Below are 27,628 nucleotides of genomic sequence, written 5' to 3' on the forward strand. Positions count from 1 at the left end.
GTGGCTATTGGACAGCTGCCCACTTAAAATGTGAGTGGAAACTGCAGGGGTGGCTTTTAAAAGAAAGCATTTTAAAAAGGGCATCCCTCTTCCGGTTTTTGGCTCTGTCCTTTCCCTAACTAGAAAGTGGATGGGAACACAAGTACCCTAGTCCAAAGTGACCAAAAGTTACAAGTTTACTGATACTACAGATGCTATTACCTCTTGGACTAGGAACCTGTTGCAAGATACAAAAACAAAAACCCTCTCTTTTATGGTTCTGTTTGTCAGATTTTCTTCCATTACAGTTAAATATAATCTTTAAAAAAAAAAAAAGCTTCTATAGTTTACCAACTTCTTACAGCAATGACCAATTCAAGACTCAAGCAGTGCTGCCCTGATTAAGAGCACCAAGTCCCAAGGCCACTATCTTTGAAATGAGCCCTAATCTGAAATACGTTGAACAACGAACTGAGCTCACTTTTATTACAAGCTGTTACTCCATAAACAAATCTCTGTACGTTTTTTTTTTTAAAAATGTACCGTATCTTTCTCTCTTAAAAACAGAAAGTACATGTATAATGCAGAAAAACACTTATGTTGCCCCAGAAGAACCCACAGTCTTACATCTTCCAACTTCTCACACTCTCTGCTCTCTGAGAAGTCTCCATTCCGGTCATCCTTCAGAGTCTTCAGGAACTCGCTCTTCCTGTCAGTAGTTCGGCGGGTCAACTTGGTGAGACGAGAGGAGCTGATCTCAATCGGAGGAGTGGTGCTGGCGGGACTCTGGGCAAACACCACAAAATAGGTTGCTCCTGGCAGTGAACGTAAGTACTGGGATTCTCTAGGCCACTTCTTCATGGTACTGCTTTCCTGAATCTGGCAGTCTGTTTATTACGGTCTTTTACCAAAAATAAACTATCGTTTTCATTTAAACAGAGTTCAGTTCTGCAGTTTTTACAGTTAAAACCAGATGGTTTAAATAGCACCTCTCTGATCTTTCTCCAGAGGCAAGCATAATGCCAGTCTACCACAGGCCAAAGACCCCACCCAGCTACCATCTATCTTTGGATGCTAATGGGAATCACCAGTAAAGAAATGACTCTGAGCTAAGAATAGCTACAAAGGAAATAAAGTTAGAGCTATACATACCACACCACTTGTCTCAGTTTAAGTAAATGGGGAATGCCAACTTCAGAAAAAAAGGCTGTTTTCCTTTATCCTCACTCACCTCTTTGGGAGAACTTAAAACTACACCACCAGCCAGTACTACTGGTTTGGTAACAGAGATTGGACTGGTAAAAGCAGACTCTCGGCTAGAGGAAAGGGGTCCTGATTTGTGTTCCATTCTGTTAGCTTTCCACGCACTGGCCTACACAGGAAGAAAGAACAATCAGTCAGAACAGCACACAGACAGAAGAAGCTCAGCTTGTAAGATCACAAAGCAAAGAGTGAAAAGTTACGTGGGAATATTACGTGGAATGTTGTGTAGGAATATGAAAGCTCACCTGTCTCAACACATTTGGGAGGTACACAACCTTGAAGGGAAAAGGTAGACAGGAATCAGAAAAGCCATGGGATATTAATAGGTATAGAGAGCTCTCGTCCAATAAGCCTGGGAGATGCTAGGCTGAATGTAGTCCCACAACAGGTTTCTTTTACTGTGCTATTTCACAAAGCACTTTCATATATGTGAACTGAGAGGCAGATATAATCTACAGTATTTTCTAAACTCATTTGACACCCCAATTTTTTTTTTTTAATGGTGTGTTGTATGTTAACCTTTGATGTAACCCTGACAAACCTCAACCCTCACAAAGTACATCAGAAAAAATGTTGTTTTCTAGGAACTCTGATGGCAGGAGGCTAGTTACAGGACAGAGTGGGAAATATAAATGGCTGGATGATCCTGGTTTAGTCCAGAAGCTCTTCCCTTGCTCCGTCTTGTGGGGTCTGGGCCCATTCTGTCCCTCTGGCCCTGGCCCCAACTCAAATGGCAACATAGTGTAGCTAGAATACTCATTTTCCCAAGTCAAACAGCCCATCTGAGGCACATCACTGAAGTGAGGCTGAAGAAAGTAAAAAAACCTGTTTTTCCAAAATGAAACAATTAGAAACAAAAGACCTCTAGGACAAAAGAAGGGTCTGAGTGAAAACAGCTTCATTCTTCTTATTAAAGAAGATACTGTAGGCTTTAGGAAACATAACAGAGTTATCTACCATATACCAGATACTTCTTGTAGTTTATTTAATCCTTAACCCAATCAGATATAATTATGATGTTGAATTTTTACCAAGAATTATACTGACATTTATGTCAGTTGCTCAGTCATGTCCGACTCTTTGAGACCCCGTGGACTGTATCCCACCAGACTTCTCTGTCCATGGGATTCTCCAGGCAAGAATACGGGAGTGGGTTGCCATTCCCTTATCCAGGTATCTTCCTGACCCAGGGATTGAACCTGGGTCTCCTACAATGAGGACGGATTCCCTGGAACCACCAGGGAAGCCTGTACTGACATTAAGGAAGTTACATAATTTGTCCAAGGTTACTCAACTGGTATGTAATACTGTTTTCCACAGTGCCTCCAAAAACAACATGCAAGCCAATAAAAGAAAGAAGCAATGACCCAACTAGAATGGAGATTAATTTTTTTTCTTTCACTGAAGAAAATCTAAAGATGGCCGCTTATTCTGGCCAAATATCAAAGACACAGTTTCCCAGAGGTGTACAGGGTCACCAGATACCTTGTCTCTGTTAATACTGTACATTATCCACCCTTTAATCAATCAGTAAAATAAAGGAAGGGGAAAAAAACCATTAAAATGAACCACATATCAACCATTTTCTTTTTAAAGTATCCTCTCCTTCCCTCCAAACCAGTCTCAACTCTCCACCTCAAACGATCACGCCTTTTCCTACTAGATGGAAGTCAGAAGTCACTATACCCAAACTCTCCCCAACCCCCTTCTTTGCATCTTAAGTTCCCTTAATGGCTCCACCCTCCCTTTCTATCATTCTACATGTTTGTTCTCATTCCTTTGTGAATTTATCAATTATTTCTCCTTTGTATCTTTAACTTCCTTTCTATTAAGTTGAAGCTAGGGGGAAAAAAAGATCTATTTTCCTTTTTACTACCATCCTTTCATTGCCAAACATTTTTGCACAGGTCAGTACCTGCTTTCACTTGCTCATTATTACTATTTAATTCCCTGTAACACACACTTCTATCCCCATTTTAATAAAACAACTCTTTCAATGAGTAAGCAAAAATTTTGTCTTCATATTACATTCAAAAGCCAGCTTTAAAAAGTCTGTTTTTGTAGAAAATAAGAGATTGCACTTTACCCATCTTTTCTGAACTCTTTTCCCTTTTTTGGGCTTCCCTGGTGGCTCAGATGGTAAAGAGTTTCCCCGCAGTGCAGGAGACCCGGGTTTGATCCCTGGGTCGGGAAGATCCCCTGGAGAAGGAACTGGCTACCCACTCCAGTATTTCCTTTCTCAATTTCCTGATCCTTCATTCTCTTCTCACCTCATAATTCCTTTCAGTCTTTTCAGTGGGTGTAGGCATACTCAGTACTCGCCAACTGGAATCTGTTCCCAGGTGAACTTACTTAGAAAAACTAGTTATTTGTTAACTGTCTAATCATTTAAGTTGTTAAAATCATGTAGCTGATAATATGACCCCTAAACTCTCACCTGAGTTTTTATAAAGACCTCCATCACTTGGCTTTAGTCTTCAAGTCCCACCACTTCCTAACTACCTGCCATCCATACTTAACCACTTATCTTTTTCCAAACACGGCATGTTTTGCCCCTCTCCCTTTTTTGGGTAACACAGTTCCTCTGCCTTCAATGCCTCACCTACTTGCTCCCTAACAAACTCCTACTGTTCTAAAACTACAGTTTGTTGACTACTTCAGTCAGTCCAGTTCAGTTCAGTTGCTCAGTCCTGTCCGACTCTTTGCGACCCCATGAATCGCAGCACGCCAGGCCTCCCTGTCCATCACCAACTCCCGGAGTTCACTCAGACTCATGTCCATCGAATCTGTGATGCCATCCAGCCATCTCATCCTCTGTCGTCCCCTTCTCCTCCTGCTCCCAATCCCTCCCAGCATCAGGGTCTTTTCCAATGAGTCAACTCTTCGCCTGAGGTGGCCAAAGTACTGGAGTTTCAGCTTTAGCATCATTCCTTCCAAAGAAATCCCAGGGCTGATCTCCTTCAGAATGGACTGGTTGGATCTCCTTGCAGTCCAAGGGACCCTCAGGAGTCTTCTCCAACACCACAGTTCAAAAGCATCAATTCTTCGGTGCTCAGCTTTCTTCACAGTCCAACTCTCACATCCATACATGACCACTGGAAAAACCAAAGCCTTGACTAGACGGATCTTTGTTGCCAAAGTAATGTCTCTGCTTTTCAATATGCTATCTAGGTTGGTCATAACTTTCCTTCCAAGGAGTAAGCGTCTTTTAATTTTCATGGCTGCAGTCGCCATCTGCAGTGATTTTGGAGCCCAGAAAAATAAAGTCTGACACTGTTTCCACTGTTTCTCCATCTATTTCCCATGAAGTGATGGGACCGGATGCCATGATCTTCGTTTTCTGAATGTTGAGCTTTAAGCCAACTTTTTCACTCTCCACTTTCACTTTCAACAAGAGGCTTTTGAGTTCCTCTCCACTTTCTGCCATAAGGGTGGTGTCATCTGCATATCTGAGGTTATTGATATTTCTCCCGGCAATCTTGATTCCAGCTTGTGCTTCTTCCAGCCCAGTGTTTCTCATGATGTACTCTGCATAAAAGTTAAATAAGCAGGATGACAGTATACAACCTTGACGTACTCCTTTTCCTATTTGGAACCAGTCTGTTGTTCCATGTCCAATTCTAACTGTTGCCTCCTGACCTGCACACAAATTTTTGAGGCAGATCAGGTGGTCTGGTATTCCCATCTCTTTCAGAATTTTCCACAGTTTTTTGTGATCCACACAGTCAAAGCTGCCAATACTATATTCCAAGTACTTAGAATGGCATGAAGTCTGACTCCAAAACCAGAATTCTCATCTTCCTCTTTTTTATCCTTTATCAAGAAGGAAAGTATTCTGGGGCAGTGTAAACAGCCCTAGCTGAAGTCAGACAAATCTAGTTGAAGAATCCTGACTCCATAATTTTTTTTAGGATTTGAAATAGCTCAACTGGAATTCCATCACCTCCACTAGCTTTGTTCGTTGTGATGCTTCCTAAGGCCCACTTGACTTAGCATTCCAGGATGTCTGGCTCTAGGTGAGTGATCACACCATTGTGGTTATCTGGGTCATGAAGATCTTTTTTGTATAGTTCTTCTGTGTATTCTTGCCACCTCTTCTTAATATCTTCTGCTTCTGTTAGGTCCATACCATTTATGGCCTTTATCATGCCCATCTGTGCATGAAATGTTTCCTTGGTATCTCTAAAGAGATCCCTACTCTTTCCTATTCTATTGTTTTCCTCTATTTCTTTGCATTGATCGCCGAGGAAGGCTTTCTTATCTTTCCTTGCTGTTCTCTGGAACTCTGTATTCAACCTCACATTACATAATTTTGTACATCCTAGGATTAAAGTAATATTTTATGCAAAAGGCCTAGTGAATGTCCTGGAACATAGGAAGATGTCAACAAATGGTAGTTCTTCCTTTCTTTGTCACTTCAAAACCCAATTCAAATATGACCTCATCTGTAAAGACTCATGAGGACCCTCTCCAAGAAGGCAGTACAATTATTTTTCATATCTGTCTCTTCACTATATCTCAAAATAAACCCTTTGAGATTGTTTTTGTGCCTCTAGTGACATATAGCTTTTAAATACACAGATCCTTAATGTTTAATAACTGTTAAACAGAGAGAAAATGAATGAATGGATACATCCACATCTGCCTATTAGTCATCTCCTCTCCCCGTAGTAGCCTACATTCAAGAGTCCCAGAACCACTCACATCAACTTCTCCCTGAAAACTCTGCATTCTTTCTTCTCTAACTTCAGTGAAATGGTTCCACAGTTATCCCAGTTTCCGGGGGAAGAATGCTCAGTGTCCTGTTTTCTTCCTCTTATTTGCTCCCCACTGTGTGCCATCACCACCCCTCTTCTCTGTTACTTGCATCACATCCCTGTTCTGGCTTTACTGCCTTTTGCAAAGGCAGTTAACAGCAGACTTTACACTGGTTTTCCTATCTTCATCTTTTCTGAACTCAATTCTCCACAACAGGGCTAAACTGATCTTAAGCTCTGTGTTATGACTTTTCTCTTTGTCACGTCTTCACCCACAGAAGATGTGAGACCCCTGAGGCTATGACTTTGTCTCACTTATTTTCTTATTCTTCTTCTACAGTTTAACATAATGTTTGCAGATATTCCCAATGAAGAAACACTTATGAAAACTTTTTAAACTCTCAGAAACCCTTAAAAGACAGGCAGTACTACCTTCATTTTATATGATGAAGTTGAGGTTCAGAACATTAGAAACTTGTTCAAGCTTGTATTATAAAGAAGGACTTAAGTGTTATCTGCCTACTCGAAAATCCTGCTGTTAAATTTCCATGCTGGGTTCTTTCTTTATAGGAGTTGCTCTCTTGACTGAATTCACATTCTTTCCCTTCTGTATCAAAAGAAATTAATATTCTGCTGCTGCTGCTGCTAAGTCGCTTCAGTCGTGTCTGACACTGTGCGGCCCCATAGACGGCAGCCCACCAGGCTCCCCCGTCCCTGGGATTCTCCAGGCAAGAACACTGGAGTGGGTTGCCATTTCCTTCTCCAAAGCATGAAAGTGAAAAGTGAAAGTGAAGTCGCTCAGTTGTGTCTGACTCTTAGCGATCCCATGGACTACAGCCTACCAGGCTCTTCTGTCCATGGGATTTTCCAGGCAAGAGTACTGGAGTGGGGTGCCATTGCCTTCTCTGATTAATATTCTAAACCCCTTTTAAAAATAACAACACTTGTCAATCAGTGTATTCTTCTTGGGTCATGTTCCTTTAATGACCTTTCAAGTAAATTTAAAGTTGTCCCCACAGGCTTCTTCCTACAGATTTTCTTCATCCTTTCACTCAACTGTTCTAGCACCTATATTGTTTCCTTTTACTGTCAAGTTTCAAACATGCCACTACCTTCATTTCCACCCACATAACTATAGAATCCTCTGAAATCTTGTTTTTCAGCCCTACACTACTGTCCTAAAACCTTAACTCAAAGTCACCAAAAACTTTCTAACTGCTCAGGTCCAAACCCCCTCTTTTCCGTTATTGCCCTTGTCAGCAGCAACTGACAAATGCTGACAACCCTGGCTGCTATCTTAAACTCACCCTCGCAGATTTGTGAAAGCATACCATTTTTTCTATGTCTGAGTACAATTTCTTAATCCTATTAACTACGTTGTTATTTTCCTAATATTTATCAAATAATAAGCATTTTCCCAAGTCTTATTTTCCTATTCTTTACTCTTCTTCTATCCTCTTTCCCTTGGTGATCTTCTCTACCCTGACAAGTTTCATTATCACTAGGATAATGACCATCAGTTCTGATATTTTTCCAGTACTACCAGGCAGTTAGAATGGTTCATTCATTATCCCTCAAATGTGCCCACTGTTTCCTATTTTCAAAACATTTTACTTAACCACCTCTTCTAATCTGTAGTACTTTCCAGACTTTTTCCTGACTACCTAAATCTTGACTATCCTCTAAAAATCCATTCAAATTACATTTTTTCAGTAAAATTTCCCTTGATGGTTGTAGTCTAAGCTGATCGTGCTCCTCTGAATAATGTAAAGAGTGTTTTAATTTAGTTGTTCCAAATCTGTTTAAGATTTGTTTCTAGGATTTGTTATTTTATTTCATATACAATCATATGACCTTATACTCTTGTATCTTGTCATCCCAATTAAACTTTCAGCTCATGGGGGCTCAGGACCAATGATGTACTTCTCTGTGTTGGTCTTAAAACCTGTGTTTTGAGTCTCAGTCGTGTCCGACTTTGTGACGCCCCATGGACTGTATCCCACCAGGCTCCTCTGTCCATGTAATTTCCCAGGCAAGAATACTGGAGGGGATTGCCATTTCCTCCTCCAGGAGATCTTCCGGACCCAGGGATTGAACCCACGTCTCCTGCACTGGCAAGACAGATTCTTTGCCACTCAGCCACCAAGCCTAAACAAGTGTTGGTGCCTAGAGAAAAGTGAATTAATGCTCACTAGTATTTTCAATAACACAGTAAACTCTGTTTCCTTGCAGTGGCTACAATTTATTCAAGCAATTATTGTGTGCCTTTGTGAGAATGCTAGGGATACAAACATGAAAAAGACCTGAAACCCTTAAGGAGATTACACCCAGTGAAGAAACAGATACAATAAATGTCAAGATTAGAGACAGAATGCTATTCAATCAGCTACAAGGCTTAATTAGATCTTTAGACGAATGTATGGCAACCCACTCCAGTACTCTTGCCTGGAAAATCCCATGGACGGAGGAACCTGGTAGGCTGCAGTCCACGGGGTCGCTAAGAGTCGGGCACAACTGAGCGATTTCACTTTCACTTTTCACTTTCATGCACTGGAGAAGGAAATGGTAACCCACTCCAGTATTCTTGCCTGGAGAATCCCAGGGACAGAGGAGCCTAGTGGGCTGCCATCTATGGGGTCACACAGAGTCGGACACGACTGAAGCGACTTAGCAGCAGCAGACGTATGTGATAGAAAAGGATTCACAGAGAGGATGACATAAACAGGAAGGAAAATCTCCTAGGTAAGAGAAAGAAAGGGCAGTAACATATAAAAGATAGCTTGGGCTTAGACTATATAGAATTATACATGCCAATGCTAAGGAGTCTAGACATTGTATTATAACATCAGTGGTTGCTTAGCTATGACCCATGGGCCACAACTGGCTTGAGGCCTATTTTTATATGACCCATAAGCTAATTTTTTTTTTTTCATTTTTAAAGGGTTGGGGAAAAAAAGAAAAAGAGAATGTTACCAAAAGGTCATATGTCATTGTGTGACCAACAAAGCCTAAAGTATGAATTATCTGGCCCTTTACAGATAAATTTTAGCCTGCCAGGCTTCTCTGTCCATGGAATTCCCCAGCCAAAAATACTAGAGTGGGTTGCTATTCTCTTCTCCAGGGTATCTTCCCGACCAAGGCATCAAACCTGGGTCTCCTGCATAGCAGGCAGATTCTTTTACATCTGCCACCAGGGGATCCCTAAGTTATCCAACCGCTGCTATACTGATGGTATGGGATCACTAAAGGGACTTAATGGGAAAGGATGGGATATATTCAAACTGCTTTAGGATAACCATTCTGACAGTTCAGTGGAAGATAAATACAGAGAGATGAGGCAATAGAAGGTACACTGAAATAATAAATGTGAGATGACAAAGACATAGGATATCATGGAGGAAAAAATTGACAGAGACTTTGTAACTGCTTGGCACAGGGGAATGAGTGAGGAGGAGGAGGAATGAAGCAGCAGCCATGGTATTCAGCTCACTGATAGATAAATGTTGATATTATTAATGAAAACAGCACATCAAGAGAAGCAGGTTTATAAGATGAAGCTAGAGTATGAGAGGCCTACTAAACATGTAGTTGACAGCAGTAGAGAGTTTGGAGACAAGAGTAAAATACTATACATATAAGTTAGTGGTACCAAATGAATATCTGGTGAGGGACTCAACAGGAAAAAACAAATTTACTAAGTTCTTATTTATTCATCCCACCTTTGCTGTATAAGGTTCTAAAACTGATTCCAAATCATACCTTGGATGGAGGTGGTACAGGCTTAGGAACCAGGTTCTTATAGACACTTGGAACCATGGTTGACGATTTGTTTCCATTTGCATGGTGAGATCCTGGTGAGGTGAATGCAGCAGAGAAGGCAGCAGCAGGATCTTCTTTGGAAACTTTTTTGATGACTAGCATTTTGGAGGGTTGCTTGGCACTAGGTGGGTTTTCTGTGAAACACAACAGTGGAGAGCAAAAGAATGTCAAACCTTTTGGTTAACACACAGCATAGTTCAAATGAAGGCCTCACTTTCAACGAAGAGCTAAGAGTTGTGACTAAGTGACAAACATTTCCTGGTGTGCACTTCATAGATATTCTCAAGAGTGACACTACTCAGGAACCATAAGAACAAAGGCAGTATGTCAAACACTTGATTCTAAATTCATACTCAACCAAAAAGCCCGAAGATACCAGCAATCTTTCAGGCGTATAACATGCCTCATGTGCAGTGTGATCACTCAGGCATATACCAAACAAGAATATATCCAAGGGTAGCAACTCCTGTCAGCATGAGAATAGAGAGAGTAGAGAAAACTGGAAAAAGGAGTCTGCTATGGGACCTTCTGATGAGGCGAACTGGAGCAAAGCTATTCATTAACAAAAGGGAAGTGGTATAGCAACTGCCCTTAATCCCGCAACTCAGAATCCAAACCCAGTATTTAGATACACTAAAGCTGTCCTAGTAAGATGCCTGGCTACTGAATAACACAGGAACTAGGAGAGTACAATTTGTAAATGCCAAACATCCCAATGCTACAGAATCAGGTTTGGTTTGAAATATACTGATTTGTCTAATAACTTTTTATAAAGCTAGTTATTCCCAACATATACATATAAATGTGTGTATTTATAGGTTTTCCCCTACCTACACAACAATCATCATTTATAATTGCCAAAAACAAGGATACCACCACCACAGTCAGCAAACAGAACCTGGCTGAACAAAATGTTCTATAGGATGTGGTATTATTTAGCCTATCAAAGAATACTTTAGAATCTATTTGCTTAAAATCTGCTTTCAAATTCAGGGTTCTACAAGCTCTCAATTGTCTTTATTCTGACTCCACTACCTTTACATCCCAATGGTATTTTTGGGGCGGGGGTGGGGTGGGGGCAGAGTAACAGTTAATAGGTGTTAGTTACCATGTGCAAATGGATGAGATGAGAAACCAGAGATAAAGAAACAAACAAAAAAAGAGATAAATTTTTCTCCTCTCCCTGCTAATAAGATAAATTTAAAGTTTTGCCTTTAAAATGGCAAATCTACCTACCCCACACTCCAGAAGGGGTCCCAATAGGTCTGCATGGCTGATTCTGTTTGCCAGCTTCTGGATTCAAAGAAGGCTAGGAAAAAAGGGTATATTAATGATTGATATAGAAAGCTAATCATTTCAGCACTTTTTGCAAAGTAGCCTTCATCATGGAACCTATCAAATAACTATCAGCAGCACTTATTTAACTCTATATTCAGAATTAACAAACAGATATTTTGAAATGCCAATCAATAGGTCTTACATTAATCTCAGGCTCTTGTGGCTTTCATTTCCTTTAATATAAGAGGAGTAAAAAATTAAAAAAACAAAACAAAAACACTGTGCAAATTCTCATCTTCCTATAGGATATATATATGCCAACTAAGGAGAAAGCTGAATGAACAAGAAAGTATATCACTTTTTTCATATTTAAAGAGCACAATCTGGTCAGTGAAGTGTGTAATATCCACAGCATTTTTAATAAGACTGCTTTAGGGCAGAGGCACCTCATGTGCTAGGACTGTGCTGGGAATTTACAAAGGCCATTAAGAAGAATCCTTATCCCCACAAGGGACATGGTTTTCCTAAAAAGATAAACTTGCAGCCGAAAGCACAATAAAAGGTTATAGGTGCTATGATAAACGTTCACATTAGGGAAGGAGTACTAAGGAAGGAATAGTCAATTCTACTAGAAAGAGAAGTTCTATCAGAACAAGTTTCATTAGAGGAGTCCTTAATGATGAACTCCTAGGCTGGAAAATGGGTGATTCCAAAACAGAATGCTCAATGAACACCAAGACAGGAAAAACATGAAAAAGAATCAAATACTCAGAGATCTGCACACAGTTCAACATCAGTGCTAGGGAATGAAAGGACCTTTCTTTGGGGAAAGAGATGTCTGGCAAAATAGGAAAGTGCCAGATTGTGGAGCAGTTTTAAGGGAGGTTGAATCTTATTCTTTAGGAATGGGGCTATAGAATCCCCTCGCCCATTTTTATTTTGGCAACTACTTGCTGGTTTTGTTTTCTCCTTAGGAGATACCTAATGTCTGGCTGTGCTTCTGTTTCTGTGGTGCAATACAATGATCTAATTTTATCATCCTTTCTTTATAAGCTATTATATATTCTTCCACTATTCAGTGGTAGAATTCACATGGAAAAGACAGAATACATGCTTGTTTCTAGGGTGGGGTATCATTGTGAACTCACAGCTTTGATCATATTTAATTTTATTTAAGGGCTTCCCTGGTGGCTCAGTGGTAAAGAATCTGTCTGCCAATGCAGGAGATGTGGGTTTGATTGCTGGGTCTAGAAGATCCCCTGGAGAAGGAAATGGCAATCCACTCCAGTATCCTTGCCTGGGAAATCCCACGGACAGGGAAGTCTGGCAGGCTGCATACAGTACATGGGGCTGCAAAAAGAGCTGGATATGACTTAGTGACTAAACAACAATGGAAATCAAACACTTGAAATTATTACCCTTAATTGATGCATGAAACATCCCAAGTTTGGCCAGTGGGGAACCTCTTCAATTTGGCTTCTGAATCCTTTTGATACAAGCCTAGCCATCTTTATTTCTTTACTATGTAGTATAACAAAACATTCTAAGCTTATCTTATAAATATCCTGTCCAGAAATGGCATTTCAAGACCACGATCTGGGCACTAGGGACATTATTATGGTACTGGTCATTGTGTTCAGTACTTTTTAGTGGACAGAGCCTGGAAATGCACAAACATGTGCATATACACACATTTTGAAAGATGAAATACCTCATGGCTTAGTGATATTTCCAATTCAAATTGAGGGCATTGGGCTTTTTACTAAACATCTTCTATTTCTATCTGTATTTCCTTTCTTATACCTCTGATTTTCAAGGATACAAAATATCAACAATATGATTAATAAAAATGATCTTACACAATGTTTGTGACCTTTATAAATGAAGATAAGTGTGACACAGTATAAAATGCTTGGCTCACATTTTCTTTGCTTGAGTATCCAGTTAATTCACTGGCTTGGGTTATAAAGCTTTGTTGTCAAAGTATATCTGATTTTTTCTTTGTTCTAAGTCACTTGTTCTTTGTGTCTTGATATACAAAGGATGACTGGTCTGGCTGTCCTTTCAATTTGTAGTTTCAAGTCTTACTGTATTTCATAAAATTATTCTTGAATTACACTTTTTAGCACTTACATTTTTCATTGTTATTCTTTTGAAGGGTGAGTTTTTGGATTTTTTTTGGTCAAATTACCGCATCTCTTTTTCAATTCTAAATCTCAATCTGTTTCAGTTTCATTTAAAGTTTCCTTTAATTCTTCGAAAACACTACTGTTTATTGTCTTGTGCTCTTTGTTTAGTCTTCATTTTTCTGAACTTTTATTGTTTCTTTCCCAAGTTCTAGCACTGCGAATTTTTCTGGTTATGTTTTTCTTGTACCATTTATTCAAATTGTAAAATAGCAGGTTATGGTTCCTATCTGTATTGTGCACATCTTGCAGGTGTACTTTGCATGGGCTATAGAAATGATATTCTGTTCCTTACTATCTTGATCCTTTCATGTTGTTCCATTTTTATGTGATCAATTTTTGTGAATGTGGATCAAGATAGCTTTGTTATATCACTCTTATAGCTCTCTCTTCTGTTGTTTCCATGGAGTGCTCAAAAGGACTATGGCATACTTTCTTTGATATCCTAGCTCACCACCCCCTCCCCATGCATTTTATATAAACCTCTTCTTCCCTTTGTCTCTATTGTCTGTCTCTGCAGCTCAGTCTGGATTCTATTTCCAACAGTTTTGTTCTCAGTGAGGGGCTTTTGTTTTGGAAGGGAGCACTGGCTAGTTATGATTAAAAGGGATAGAACTCTGTGCTGGTTATCATTTTACTGCCTCTTGGTTCCAGTCATCCTTTCTGCTTGTTCTATGTAAATTTATCTGGGCACTTTAAAAAACTCCCTTTGTTAATTTGCTGGCACGGTAATCTCATCAGTAGATAGCAAGGACAGACTTTTGCTTCTTGCCCCTGTGTGCTCACTCAGCAGACTCCTGCAGCACCCTGCTCCTGCTCTAAGCTGGGTTCTAAAGTACAAGTGAGTGCTGACTTGAGTGGTTTTACAGCACTGACATCTCCCATGAACAGCTTTATGAGGTACTCTAAAGGGCGTATTTCCAGTATGTTCCCCAAAGAAGCACCTTACCAACTGCTCTGCCATTCAGTGAACCACAGCTAAGCCCTTCCAACAAGATCTTGATCTCAATCTTGGGAGTGGTGATGGGGCAAGAGAGCACTCTTGGGCACTCTGTCTTAGCCCTAGGGTCAGTGGCAGCTCCTTGTATCTGCTAATTCGCTACCTTAGAATTCTATATATTTAAAAAATATATTTATTTGGCTGCATCAGGTCTTAGTTCTGGCATGCAGGATCTTCACTGTGTCATGCCAGAATCTTTTGTTACCTGCCATGCATGGACGTTAGTTGCAGAGTGTGGGCTGTCTAGATGTGGCACACAGGCTTAGTTGCTCCACAGCATGCGGGATCTTAGTTCCTCAATCAGGGATCGAATTTGCATCTCCTGCACTGCCAAGCAGACTCCTGACCACTGGACCACTAGGGAAATCCCAGAACTCTGTATTCTTTATATTATTTAGAGTTCTCTTTACTTCTTGCTAGCCAATCACTCATTACCATATCTTGTTAAGTTCTTTATGTTAACTTTCCTTGGTCAAATTACTCAAAGATTTCTCTCTCCTAATCAATCCACTTAGACCCTTCAAACCTTATCCCAGAATACCTCTGTATTTACTAGTTTTGGGGATATGGAAAACCGCCCCTAATTTCTAGCTGCTGTTCTCAAATGTTCTCTAAGCTTTCCAGAACAATTCCTGGCTCTTATGAAAATCTGGGGATGCTCGATGCCCTATTGTTTCCTTCAGTTTCTCCTGCATAAATGCTAATACCTAATTATCATTCAAGTTTTATAGCTTTCAGTAATTTGCCCCTATGCTGCAATACCTCACTTTATTTAACTGTAGGTGATGTCCATGTAGTTTCTGGCTCTTCAATCCTGTAATTTCAGACTTAGAAGTAATACAAAGAATTCCTATACATCATGCATTTAGAGTTTCATGTCTCCTGCTTGGCTGGCAGACTTTTTACTACTGACACACCTGGGAAGGCTTTCTAGAGTGTCATATAGATGGAATCATGCAGTATGTACTCTATTGTGTAAAGTTTCACTGAGATTCGTCATGTTTCATCCAGTCATTCTTTTTTTATTACTGAATAAGTAGTCCATTAAGAATCCATCTGCCAGTGCAGAAGACACAAGAGACTAGATTGGGAAGATCCCTTTGAGTAGGAAATGGCAACCCACTGCAGTATTCTTGCCTAAAAATTCCATGGACACAGGACCCTGGCAGGCTACAGTCCATGGGGTTGCAAAGAGCACGGCATAGTATTAAGTAGTCCATTACATGACTACACCACAATTTTTCTATTCCTGTTTCTACATTTAAATTGTTTGCTGGGAATTCTCTGGGAGTCCAGTGGTTAGGACTCCATGCTTTCACTGCCGAGGGCCTGGGTTCAATCCCCGGTTGGCGAATTAAGATTCTACAGGCCACATGGCATGGCCACCAAAAAAAAAAAGAAGTTTCCAGTTTTGTGTTATTATGAAAAAAATTACAGTAAATGTACATAGACTTCCATGCCTCTTTAGTAAATACACAGAAGTGCAAGTACTGGGTCACCAGATTTATGTTTAATTTTATAAGAAACTGCCAGATTTTCCTCTTCCCAAAATGGTAGTACTACTACACACACCTCCATGAGAGCTCCAAGTACTCAAAAATGTCACCAAAGTTAGTGTTTTCAGACTTTAAATATTAGCCAGTCTGTTCAGCAATATCTCATAGTGGCCTTAATTTAAATTTCCACACTTCCTTTATGACTAATGACACTGACCATTTTTTCATGTGCCTATTGGCCATTCTTATATCTTCCTTGTGAAACATTTGTTCAAATCTTATTTATAATTTTAAAATACTGATTTGTAGGAGTTACTCACATTATGGCTACAGGCCCCTTTTCAAATCTATGATCTGCAAATATTTTCCTGAGTCTGTGAGACAAGCAGAAGTCCTAAGTTCTGATGAAGCCCAATTTATCAATGCTTTCCTTTATGATTACTGCTTCCTAGGTCAAAGAAATCTTTTTTAAAAATCCCCTATGTGAGAAAGATATTCTCCTAAGTTGTCTTCACTTCAGGCTTTACCATAGGTCTATAAACCATCTCAAATTCATTTTTTATATGCTAGGTGATAGGAGCAGAGAAGATATATACCCATACCTGTGTGTGTATGTGTTAGTTGCTCAGTTATGTCCAACTCTTTGCAACCCCATGGACTATAGCTCGCCAGGCTCCTCTGTTCCTGGAATTCTCCTGGCAAGAATACTGGAATGGATTGCCATTCCCTTTCTCCAGGGGATCTTTCCTACCCAGGGATCAAACTTGGGTCTCCTGCATACAGGCAGATTCTTTACCATCTGAGTCACCAGGGAAGCCCGATCTATACCTAAGAGAAAGTATAGGTATAGATGGAGAAGCCATCAGAGAAGCTACCCTAGTCACTCAACTGGTAAAGAATCTGCCTACAATGCAGGAGACCCCAGTTTGATTCCTGCATCAGAAAGGTCCCCTGGAGAAGGGATAGGCTACCCACTCCAGTATTCTTGGATTTCCCTGGTGGCTCAGATGGTCATGAATCCACCTACAATGTGGGAAACCTGGGTTTGATCCCTGGGTAAGGAAGATCCCCTGGAGAAGGGCATGGCAACCCAATCCAGTATTCTTGCCTGGAGAATCCCCTGGTCAGAGGAGCCTGGCAGGCTACAGTCCATGGGATCTCAAAAGAGTCGGATACGACTAAGCATACACATACTTGCAGCATCTATACCTATATATAGATAGATAAACAGTTCCAGCACAATTTGTTAAAAACATTTCTTTCTCCACTGATTGGCTTGCTTTGGTACTTCTGTTGAAAATCAAAGGAACATATTAATGAAGGTTTATTTCTGGGTTCTCTATTCTGCCGTACTATCAATCTATATGCATAATAATGTCATATCATTTTGATTAGTGTTGCGTTATACAAAGTCTTCATGTTAGGAAGTATAAATCCTCCAACTGTTCTTCTTTTTCAAGATTGCTTTAGATATTCTAGGTCTTTTTATTTCAATATAAGAAAGCATGCTTGCTGGGGTTGTACAGTCCATAGAACTGATGTCCTAACCATGTTGAATCTTCTAATTCACAGCCTTCCATTCAAAATGTATCTCTTATTTAGATCTTTAATTTCCCTTGGCAATATTCTGTGGTTCAATATTAAAGTCTCTCACATCTTCTGTTAAATTTATTCCTAAGCAGTTTTCAAAGGCTTTTTAGAATTTTGTAAAAAACCCTCTGTATACATATAAGCTGTTGAGTTCTTATCTGTGGATTCAATCAATTGCAGATCATATACTGCAACTATAGTATATACTACTGAAAAAATCTCCATACAAATGGATATGCAAGCTCGAACTCTTGAACAGCATGTTGTTCAAGGTTCAACTGTATATAAAAATACGACTTAAAAAAAAACTAACGCTGTAGCCTAAAACCTTGTTAATTCGTTAGTCTTTACAATTTATGTAAGCAACCATGTCACCTGTGAATAGAAACTTATTTCTTTCTGTTAATTTATAATGCATTTTCTCTTTCTTGCCTTACTGCACTTGTTAGGATCTCCAGTACAATGCTAAATATAAGTAGTGAGAATATACATGTTAATACTGCTCCTGGAATTAAAGGGAGCTCTGCTCTTACTGGAGAATTTGGTAAGACTCAAAGCCATGGCTACACTGTTGTACCTTCTCAGAATCCCTTCTCTCCACAAATTTCTTACTCTCAGATTCCACACACATTAAAGCCCAAATCCTACAAGACTACCCTCACACCTGGCTCCTTCTTCAAGGAACAGTGTACCATGCATCATCAATTCATTCTCTTATCCTTGGAAGGTAATATCAAACTGCCAGGAACAAAGCTCTCAACCACATTTACTAACAGCTACCATTTAAAAATATATGTGCCAGACTTTTCTGGCAGTCCAGCGGTTAAGAGACATTTCTACTACAGGGGGCGCAGATTAGATCCCTGTTTTGGGAACTAGGATCCTGCATGCTGTACAGCATGGCCATTTAAAAAAAAGAAAAGAAATTTTATTCTTTCTTGATATATCCCATTCTTTTTCAACTAATCACTTCTTAATCCCCCTTACTGCTATTCCACACACCTCCTCTCTGAATATATTACTTTCCTTGGATGATTTTGTCCATTCATAAATCTCAACTACCACCTCTGTTTCCAAAGGCATACCTCTAATTTACCTCACCCATCTCTTTGGTACTAAGACTTCTTTATCTTCTACCCTTCAATTCTGCTCCTCCTGCATTTTCTTTTCAAATGATTACTTCAGTTCAGTTCAGTTGCTCAGTCGTGTCTGACTCTCTGCGACCCCATGAATCGCAGCACGCCAGACCTCCCTGTCCATCACCATCTCCCGGAGTTCACTCAAACTCATGTCCATCGAGTCGGTGATGCCACCCAGCCATCTCATCCTCTGTCGTCCCCTTCTCCTCCTGTCCCCAATCTCTCCCAGCATCACAGTCTTTTCAAATGGGTCAACTCTTCACATGAGGTGGCCAAAGTACTGGACTATCAACTTCAGCATCAGTCCTTCCAATGAACACCCAGGACTGATCTCCTTTAGGATGGACTGGTTGGATCTCCTTGCAGTCCAAGGGACTCTCAAGAGTCTTCTCCAACACCACAGTTCAAAAGCATCAATTCTTTGGCGCTCAGCTTTCGTCACAGTCCAACTCTCACATCCATACATGACCACAAGGAAAAAACATAGCCTTGACCAGACGGACCTTTGTTGGCAAAGGAATGTCTCTGCTTTTAAATATGCTATCTAGGTTGGTCGTAACTTTCCTTCCAAGGAGTAAGCGTCTTTTAATTTCATGGCTGCAGTCACCATCTGCAGTGATTTTGGAGCCTGAAAAAATAAAGTCTGACACTGTTTCCACTGTTTCCCCATCTATTTCCCATAGTGATGGGACCAGATGCCATGATCTTCGTTTTCTGAATGTTGAGCTTTAAGCCAACTTTTTCACTCTCCTCTTTCACTTTCATCAAGAGGCTTTTGAGTTCCTCTTCACTTTCTGCCATAAGGGTGGTGTGATCTGCATATCTGAGGTTATTGATATTTCTCCCGGCAATCTTGATTCCAGCTTGTGCTTCATCCAACCCAGAGTTTCTCATGATGTACTCTGTGTATAAGTCAAATAAGCAGGGTGACAATATACAGCCTTGACGTACTCCTTTTCCTATTTGGAACCAGTCGGTTGTTCCATGTCCAATTCTAACTGTTGCCTCCTGACCTGCATACAAATTTTTGAGGCAGGTCAGGTGGTCTGGTATTCCCATCTCTTACAGAATCTTCCACAGTTTATTGTGATCCACAGAGTCAAAGGCTTTGGCATAGTCAATAAAGCAGAAATAGATGTTTTTCTGGAATGCTCTTGCTTTTTCGATGATCCAGCAGATGTTGGCAATTTGATCTCTGGTTCCTCTGCCTTTTCTAAAACCAGGTTGAACATCTGGAAGTTCACGGTTCATGCATTGCTGAAGACTGGATTGGAGAATTTTGAGCATTACTTTAGTAGCGTGTCGGAGAAGGCAATGGCACCCCACTCCAGTACTCTTGCCTGGAAAATCCCATGGATGGAGGAGCCTGGTGGGCTGCAGTCCATGGGGTCGATAGGAGTCGGACACGACTGAGCGACTTCAGTTTCACTTTTCACTTTCATGCATTGGAGAAGGAAATGGCAACCCACTCCAGTGTTCTTGCCTGGAGAATCCCAGGGACGGTGGAGCCTGGTGGGCTGCCGTCTATGGGGTCGCACAGAGTCAGACACGAATGAAGTGACTTAGCAGTAGTAGCAGTTACTAGCATGTGAGATGAGTGCAACTGTGTGGTAGTTTGAGCATTCTTTGGCTTTGCCTTTCTTTGGGATTGGAATGAAAACTGACCTTTTCCAGTTCTGTGCCCACTGCTGAGTTTTCCAAATTTGCTGGCATATTGAGTGCAGCACTTTCACAGCATCATCTTTCAGGATTTGAAATAGCTCAACTGGAATTCCATCACCTCCACTAGCTTTGTTCGTTGTGATGCTTTCTAAGGCCCACTTGACTTCACATTCCAGGATGCCAGGCTCTAGGTCAGTGATCACACCATCATGATTATCTGGGTTGTGAAGATCTTTTTTGTACAGTTCTTCTGTGTATTCTTGCCACCTCTTCTTAATATCTTCTGCTTCTGTTAGGTCCCTACCATTTCTGTCCTTTATCAAGCCCATCTTTGCATGAAATGTTCCCTTGGTATCTCTAATTTTAAGAGATCTCCAGTCTTTCCCATTCTGTTGTTTTCCTCTATTTGCACTGTTTGCTGAGGAAGGCTTTCTTATCTCTCCTTGCTATTCTTTGGAACTCTGAATTCAGATGCTTATGTCTTTCCTTTTGTCCTCTGCTTTTCACTTCTCTTCTTTTCACAGCTATTTGTAAGGCCTCCTCAGACACCCATTTTGCTTTTGCATTTCTTTTCCATGGGGATGGTCTTGATTACTTATTATTCACTAATTCCTTTTGAATAGAAATCTTATTTTTTTATTTTAATTTTTGTAGAAATCTTATTTTTCACCCTTTCTTCTCTAGGTACAATGCCATGGTTTCCATTCTTTAGATTTATCCTCCAAAACAATATTTTTAACAAACTTAATGTCTGTTAACAGGAAAATGGATAAACAAACCTAGTATATTCATACAACAGAGTATTTCCTATACAGCAGTAAAAAAGATACACAGCAGAGTTTCTCAACCATGGCACTACTGACATTTGGGATTGGTTAATTCTTTGTTATAGGGCTGTCTTGTGCATTGTAGGAAACTCAGCAACATCTCTGATCTCTACATACTAGATGTCAGTAGGACTATCTCCAGTTGTGACAATCAAAATTTCTCTAGATATTGTCAAATGTGCTCTGAAGGAGGTAAATTTGTTCCTGGGTTGAGAAACACTGATCTAGAGCCCTATGTATCAATATAGACAAATCTCAAACAATTTTAAGGAAATAAAAGAGAACTACGTTGGACACGACTGAAGTGACTTAGCAGCAGCAGACGATGTGATAGTATTCATATAAAATCAGAATCAGGCAAAATTGTATTACAGATTGTTTATGGATACATTCATATATGGAGCTGGTGCAAAAGTAACTGTGATTTTGCACTGCTGAATTTTGCTCTTTGATAATGGAATATATTATTAAATAAATGTGGTAATGTTATATACATCATTTTAATGTGCATATCTTGCTTTATGGCTTTTTGCTAATGAGTTATTACTTGCTGTTTATATTTATTTTAGACCACGGAAATGTGAAATGATATAGACAAAAAGCAAATGTGAGTGATTTTCTTATTCAATTTCAAAATGGGTCGTAAAGCAGTGGAGACAACTTGCAACATTAACAATGTATTTGGCCCAGAACTGCTAACAAACATATAGTGCAATGGTTATTGAGGAAGTTTTGTAAAGGAGATGAAAGCCTTGAAGATGAGGAGTATAGTGGCCAGCTGTAGTGGAAGCTGACAACGACCAATTGAGAGCAGTCATCGAAGCTGCTGCTCTTATACAAGAAGTTGCTAAAGAACTCAACGTTGACCATTCTACAGTCATTTGGCATCTGAAGCAAACTGGAAAGGTGAAAAAGCTCAAGTGTGTGCCTCATGAACTGCCTGTAAATTAGACAAACTGTTTTGAAGTGTCATCTTCTTTTATTCTACACAAGGACGATAAATAATTTCTTGATCAGATTGTGATGTCCGACAAAAAGTGGACTTTACATTATAACCAGCTCAGTGGTTGGCCTGAGCAGCAGCTCCAAAGCACTTCCCAAAGCCAAAGTTACACCAAAAAGGAAAAAAAGGTCATGGTCACTGTTTGGTGGTCTGCTGCTGGTCGGATCCGTAACAGCTTTCTGAATCCCAGCGAAACCGCTGCATCTGAAAAGTATGCCCCACAAATCACTGAGATGCACTGAAAACTGCAACACCTGCGGCAAGCACTGGTCAACAGAAAAGGCCCAATTCTGCATGACAATGCCCGACCACATACTGCACAACCGATGCTTCAAAAACCGAATGAACTGGTCTATGAAATTTGACCTCATCTACCATATTCACCTGCTCTCTTGCCAACCAACCACTACTTCCTTCAAGCATCTTGACAACTTTTTGCAAGGAAAATTCTTTCCACAACTAGCAGAAGGCAGAAAATACTTTCCAAGAGTCTGTCAAATCCCAAAGCATAGATTTTTATGCTACAGGAATAAACAAACTTACTTCTCATTGGCAAAAATGTGTTCACTGTAATGGTTCCTATTTCAGTTAACAAAGATATGTTTGAGCCTAGTTATAATGATTTAAAATTCAGTCTGAAACCACAATTATTTTTGTACCAACCTAATAGTAAAAAAACATATATGATGGGAAACACTGAAATAAAAACGGTGATTACCTTTAGGGGAAAGAGGAGAATATGGTTAGGGAAGTTTTAACTGTACCTATAATTTACCTCATTTATAAAAGAATGGTCTGGAGCATACTGGGCAAAATGTCAATATTCACAAAGCTAAGTTATGAGTGTACTTGACCATCTTTCTCCACACTTTAATGTACACTTTAGTTCAGTTGCTCAGTCGTGTCCGACTCTTTGTGACCCCATGAATTGCAGCACGCCAGGCCTCCCTGTCCATCACCAACTCCCGGAATATGCCATAAAAGTGTAAACACAAAATAAACCTGCCCTTATTGACCTTGTTCAGGTATGATGTGACTTAGCAGGTGAAGATAACACTGCCTTAAACATTTCTTTCTATTGTCAACTCATTTCTCACTGGAAAAGTCACAGAACTGATAACAGACCTTATCAAACTATGCCCATCAGTAGTATAGTACCAGTTTAAAAAGTACGCTAAGTAACTTCTACCTTACCCCACACCAATTCTCATTTCTCATTATCTTTTTTTTTTTAACTAAAGCACAAAAGAAACTACTAAAAGAAATCTTGTTTTCCATGTGCTCAGCTGACTGTGGTCATAATAATATGTATTTTAGATAAATGTTCAGATAAGATAGAAATTATAACTACAGTTGCTTCATTTAATTGGGTGAAAATTACAAAACGAAATTCATTTTATAACAGGAATACCATTCAACTTTTTTTTTTGTTGCTGCTGGTTTGATGAGGATTTCATCAAGCTCTCAAAGTGTGATGAGCAAGAGAGATTTTGTTTCCTAATCACTACCACTGGTCTTGTTTGAATTTGCTTATTTATTGAATAAATAAAGTTATAATTTAGTGTAGTCATTTTGGACTATTGAGTACTTAAAAACATTCTGGTCAAATACTTAATGTATTGGTATTATAGACTTTTCCAGGAATAAAATTTTAAAGGATGGGCACCTTGAAATAGGAATATCAATAAGTAACATTTAAATTAAGAGCCCTCAGACCATTTGCTAGACTTGGGAGAGGAGGGGCTGAATGCCTAAATTTTACTCTCTAGGTGGCTTTGATAACATGAAATGGGTGTTATAAAAGTGACTAGCTTATCTAATGTGCTACTTAAAAATAATGAGCTGCACTAATAGGATTTTGCTTCTAGTCATATGTGGCTTCTGGGCACTTCGAATGTGTTATCTATATTAAGATGTAGTATAATTATAAAACACACAAAGAATTTTGCAGACCTAGTATAACAAAGAATGTAATTATTTGAAGATAATGACTACAGGTTAAAATAATAATAATGATTTGGATATATTTGGTTAAATAAAATATATTATTAAACTTTTAAAGGTGCACAAAAACTACTTTTGGCTTAGAGGTCAAAAGGCATATAATTCACCACAGAGTAGCATATATAGGCAACAGGTAAAATATTCCTAACTGTGTGTTTCTAATCTTATCACAACTGTCTATATAAGCAAGCAATATCAGAGGAAAAAATCCCTCTTATGATAGTTGGAGAAAGACAATTTAACAGTTTTCCATAAATATATCTGAATATTGAATCTTATAAAACTTAAAGAAAACAGGATTTCTTTCAAGTTCCAAAGGTGTAAAGATGAAAAAATATTAAGATTTGCTAAAAATTATACAGGAATTTTGGTCCTCATCTTCATATTAATCAACTCTTTCCTAAAAACAATAAAAGTCTAAATGTAGGACTCCCTTTTATTTATTTCTTCAAATGTTCTTATATATATATATAAGAATCATTTTAGATTTTAACTGCAGAACTAAACCTTTATACTTACAAAGTCTTCCTCTTCAAACTGCAACTTTTCTACCTTATCTTCTTTCTTCTCTTCCCTAATATCTGTAGGTGGCTTCTCCTGAAAGACACAGCCTTTCCGGGAATGGAAGCTGCCATTCCAATGGCGATGGTTTCCTGTGCCACCCCCACTACGCTGGCTCATGCCATCATGACCTCGTGAAGAGCCATGCCAACCAGATAGGTTCCCTGTGATTCCAGCATATGCTCCCTTAGAGACACCAGAGTCCACAGAATCATGGCGAAACAGGGAGGGCTGGTGCCAAGAATCTGAAAAAATAAGGAAAAGTAACACATTAGTGTGTTTGCTTTCTGTAAATTCAGGAACAAGTGGGCCATATGCTTCCTGATCTAATTTACAGTATTGCCAAAGCCCTTCAGGGGACTTCTAAATAAAAAATTAAGTCCACACACACACAAAATCACAAGATACATCCTTTTGTTTTAATGTAATTTCTGTATGAGTTCTTTAACTGAATAAATGACTTAAGAGCACCTAAGAATGTTAGAAAGCCAGTATAGCTGAGTGATGACTACTGGACGATCTAATTGAGTATTGTGTTTACAAAAGATCATTATTCCAAGGTTATGGACATGTACCCTCAACCTGGGCTTCCTCTGAGTAGCTTAAATAGTCATGGAAGTTGGGTATGTCTTACCTCCTGTAGTTCGAAGAGGTCCATTGTTGAAAAAGCCATCAGAGGAATTATGTCTACGACGGCTTACTCCAAATCTACCATCTCCTCGGGGTAGGTGCTCTCCGTGTTTTTCGAAAGTCGCTGTAGGTGACTAAGATGATAATAAAGTATAGAGAAGCAAACAGATAAGTACGTATCAATCTCTTTCATTATCTTTGGTTTTGCATCAGGCTTCTAGAAAACAAGTAATATTGGTGGCAGACATCTCCATTTTGAGCACATGGGACATAGTTAAGGGCAATAGTTCTCTGAGTTAGAGAAGTCCTACATTTCCTATTTAATCACTGATTGAATTAATTAACAGGCTACTTCAATTACTTGCATGGCGAGGGGTGGGGGAGGAATCAGTCAATATCCAGAAGAACAAGCTCCAAAACTTACACTTAAAAATGTTGTTAATCTTGAAAGGAAAAGAAAGAAGCTTGCGTTTAAAATAATTCTAAATAGCTTATTTGTGTAAATTACTCTCGAATTGGACAGAAAGGAACAGTTTAAATACCATCATGGCATGCCATTAACAATCACACAAAAGTTTTTATAGCTTTATAAAACACTTATTTCCATTGTTTAATACTCATAACAAGATTACAATTTGACATCATCCCCATTTTATTTACACATGAGGAAGGAGGTCAGAGAGAGTAAGTCTCTGAGGTTACACAACTAAAATAAAGCATTTTGAGAAACACTATTATGTCCTTTCCTACTCCAAATAGTTGTATGCTATGACAGTCTTTTTCTCAAACAATAGAAAACCGAAGTTTAATAATCCATGAAATGTATGGTTTACAGGCCCACCACACCCAACATTTGATAAGTGCTTATAGGAGAACTACAGGTTGTGTTAGAGAAATCTTTACATCTATTTCCTTATTATTAATATCTTCACTTACACTTGGTATTGTCAGATTTTATTTAGCCATTCTAGTGGGTTGCAAGGGCTTCCCTAGTAGTTCAGCTGGTAAAGAACCCGCCTACAGTGCTGGAGACCCCAGTTCGATTCCTGGGTCATGAAGATCTCCTGGAGAAGGGATAGGTTACCCACTCCAGTATTCTTGGGCTTCCCTGATGGCTCAGCTGGTAAAGAATCCGCCTGCACTGTGGGAGACCTGGGTTCGATCCTTGGGTTGGAAAGATGCCCTGGAGAAGGGAACAGCAACCCATTCCAGTATTCTGGCCTGGAGAATTCCATGGACTGTATAGTCTATAGGATCGCAAAGAGTCAGACACAACTGAGAGATTTTCACTTTCTTTCAGTGGGTTACAAAGATTTCTCCTTTCCTCCGAAAGTTTACTGGGTTTTAATTCTTCAATTTAGGTTATAATACACTTCAAGTAAATTTTTATGTATGATATAAAGTCAAGGTTGAGGCTCTCCCTCCTATTCCTCCATAAATATCCAGTCCTAAAGCAACCTGTTGAAAAGGATTATCACTTCTGCATTGAATTACCTTGGTACTTTAGTAAAAAATCGACTGACTAAATATACAGGACTATTTTTGAATTTTGTATTCTATTCCACCACTTCACAAGTCTATGCTAATACCACACAAATTTGCTTGCTGTAGCCTTAATGGAAATATTTATTAATAAATTATATTTCCTAATTCTTTTTACCAAGTTCATGGCGCTAAATCAATTGTTCTCTGCAGGTATAAGATCTGCCTACTTTTAAACACTTTCCTAGATCCCATACCTAATCTCTCAGGTCCACCACCTCCAACTCTTGAGGCGGATTATGTCAATTATGAGATGGCTGCAAATTTCACAAGCGCAATTCAAACTGAAATTTAGAGTAAAGGGTTGTGGGTCTAGACAGAGCAGGAAATCTTCCCCAAAATTCATGTTTAAAAAAATGTTTTTTTTTTCTGAGACTACCTATCAACTTTGTCCCTCCTCTATTAGGTGGCAAAATGGGAAGTATTTTTATTAGCTTCCCAAAGGTTTCCTTTATCAAGAATATATTCCATTTGTCTTTATCCTTAATGCAAATATTTTCTCCAAAATCAGTAAGCAGACCATTGTCTCTGAAATACAATTTCTAGGATTTAATCTGAGAGTCATGTAGTAGTCAATCAATTACTGTCTATTCTTTTTCCTCATCAACTACTACTTTAGACATATGTACATTCATTCTGAAGATCCATTTCCCCCAAACCGAAGTGTTCTGCAACTAACACAGGAAGTCTTAAGTGTGTCACACAATGAGAAAAGCTTAACATGTAATGAAATAAACAGGACACTTGGGTACACACTGACTTGAACTGCCTAAGTGTTTATACCCTAAAAGTAAGATAAAAGAAAGATAAGTTTATGAAAACATATCTAAAATTCTCAGACAAGACTGAATATACACACAAAAAAACTAGATTGTAAAACAGAGGCTATAAG

The 27,628-nt window shown here is 39.3% G+C and overlaps 1 protein-coding gene and 1 long non-coding RNA gene across 16 annotated transcripts in view; one reads left to right on the forward strand and one right to left on the reverse strand.

Moving 5' to 3' along the window:
• Window positions 1–22,660, forward strand: part of LOC147375241 (uncharacterized) — a 30,702-nt gene extending 8,042 nt beyond the window's left edge. The window contains exons 2-3 of one of the 3 annotated variants that reach the window (XR_015158332.1): window positions 547–806; window positions 21,566–22,660. This is a non-coding gene — a long non-coding RNA (uncharacterized LOC147375241). Of the gene's footprint in view, window positions 1–546; window positions 916–987; window positions 1,134–21,565 lie in introns of those variants that run through there. The other 2 variants (XR_015158334.1, XR_015158331.1) reach the window with 2 other exon arrangements.
• Window positions 1–27,628, reverse strand: part of GPBP1L1 (GC-rich promoter binding protein 1 like 1) — a 73,206-nt gene that overhangs the window by 5,396 nt on the left and 40,182 nt on the right. For 6 of the 13 annotated variants that reach the window (XM_086386098.1, XM_086386079.1, XM_086386070.1 and 3 more), the window contains exons 4-9: window positions 25,199–25,328; window positions 24,523–24,809; window positions 11,055–11,127; window positions 9,759–9,952; window positions 1,211–1,351; window positions 607–765 (exon numbers count right to left, since the gene is read on the reverse strand). In XM_086386098.1, the coding sequence (XP_086242224.1) occupies window positions 607–765; window positions 1,211–1,351; window positions 9,759–9,952; window positions 11,055–11,127; window positions 24,523–24,809; window positions 25,199–25,328 (984 nt within the window). Of the gene's footprint in view, window positions 1–606; window positions 766–1,210; window positions 1,352–1,487; window positions 1,518–9,758; window positions 9,953–11,054; window positions 11,128–24,522; window positions 24,810–25,198; window positions 25,329–27,628 lie in introns of all 13 variants that reach the window. The other 7 variants (XM_086386036.1, XM_086386025.1, XM_086386046.1 and 4 more) reach the window with 2 other exon arrangements.

This window comes from Bos grunniens, chromosome 3 (genome assembly GCF_055505025.1).
Source record: "Bos grunniens cultivar Pamir isolate PY7600 chromosome 3, Bosgru_T2T1.0, whole genome shotgun sequence".
In the NCBI taxonomy this organism is placed as follows: Eukaryota; Metazoa; Chordata; class Mammalia; order Artiodactyla; family Bovidae; genus Bos; species Bos grunniens.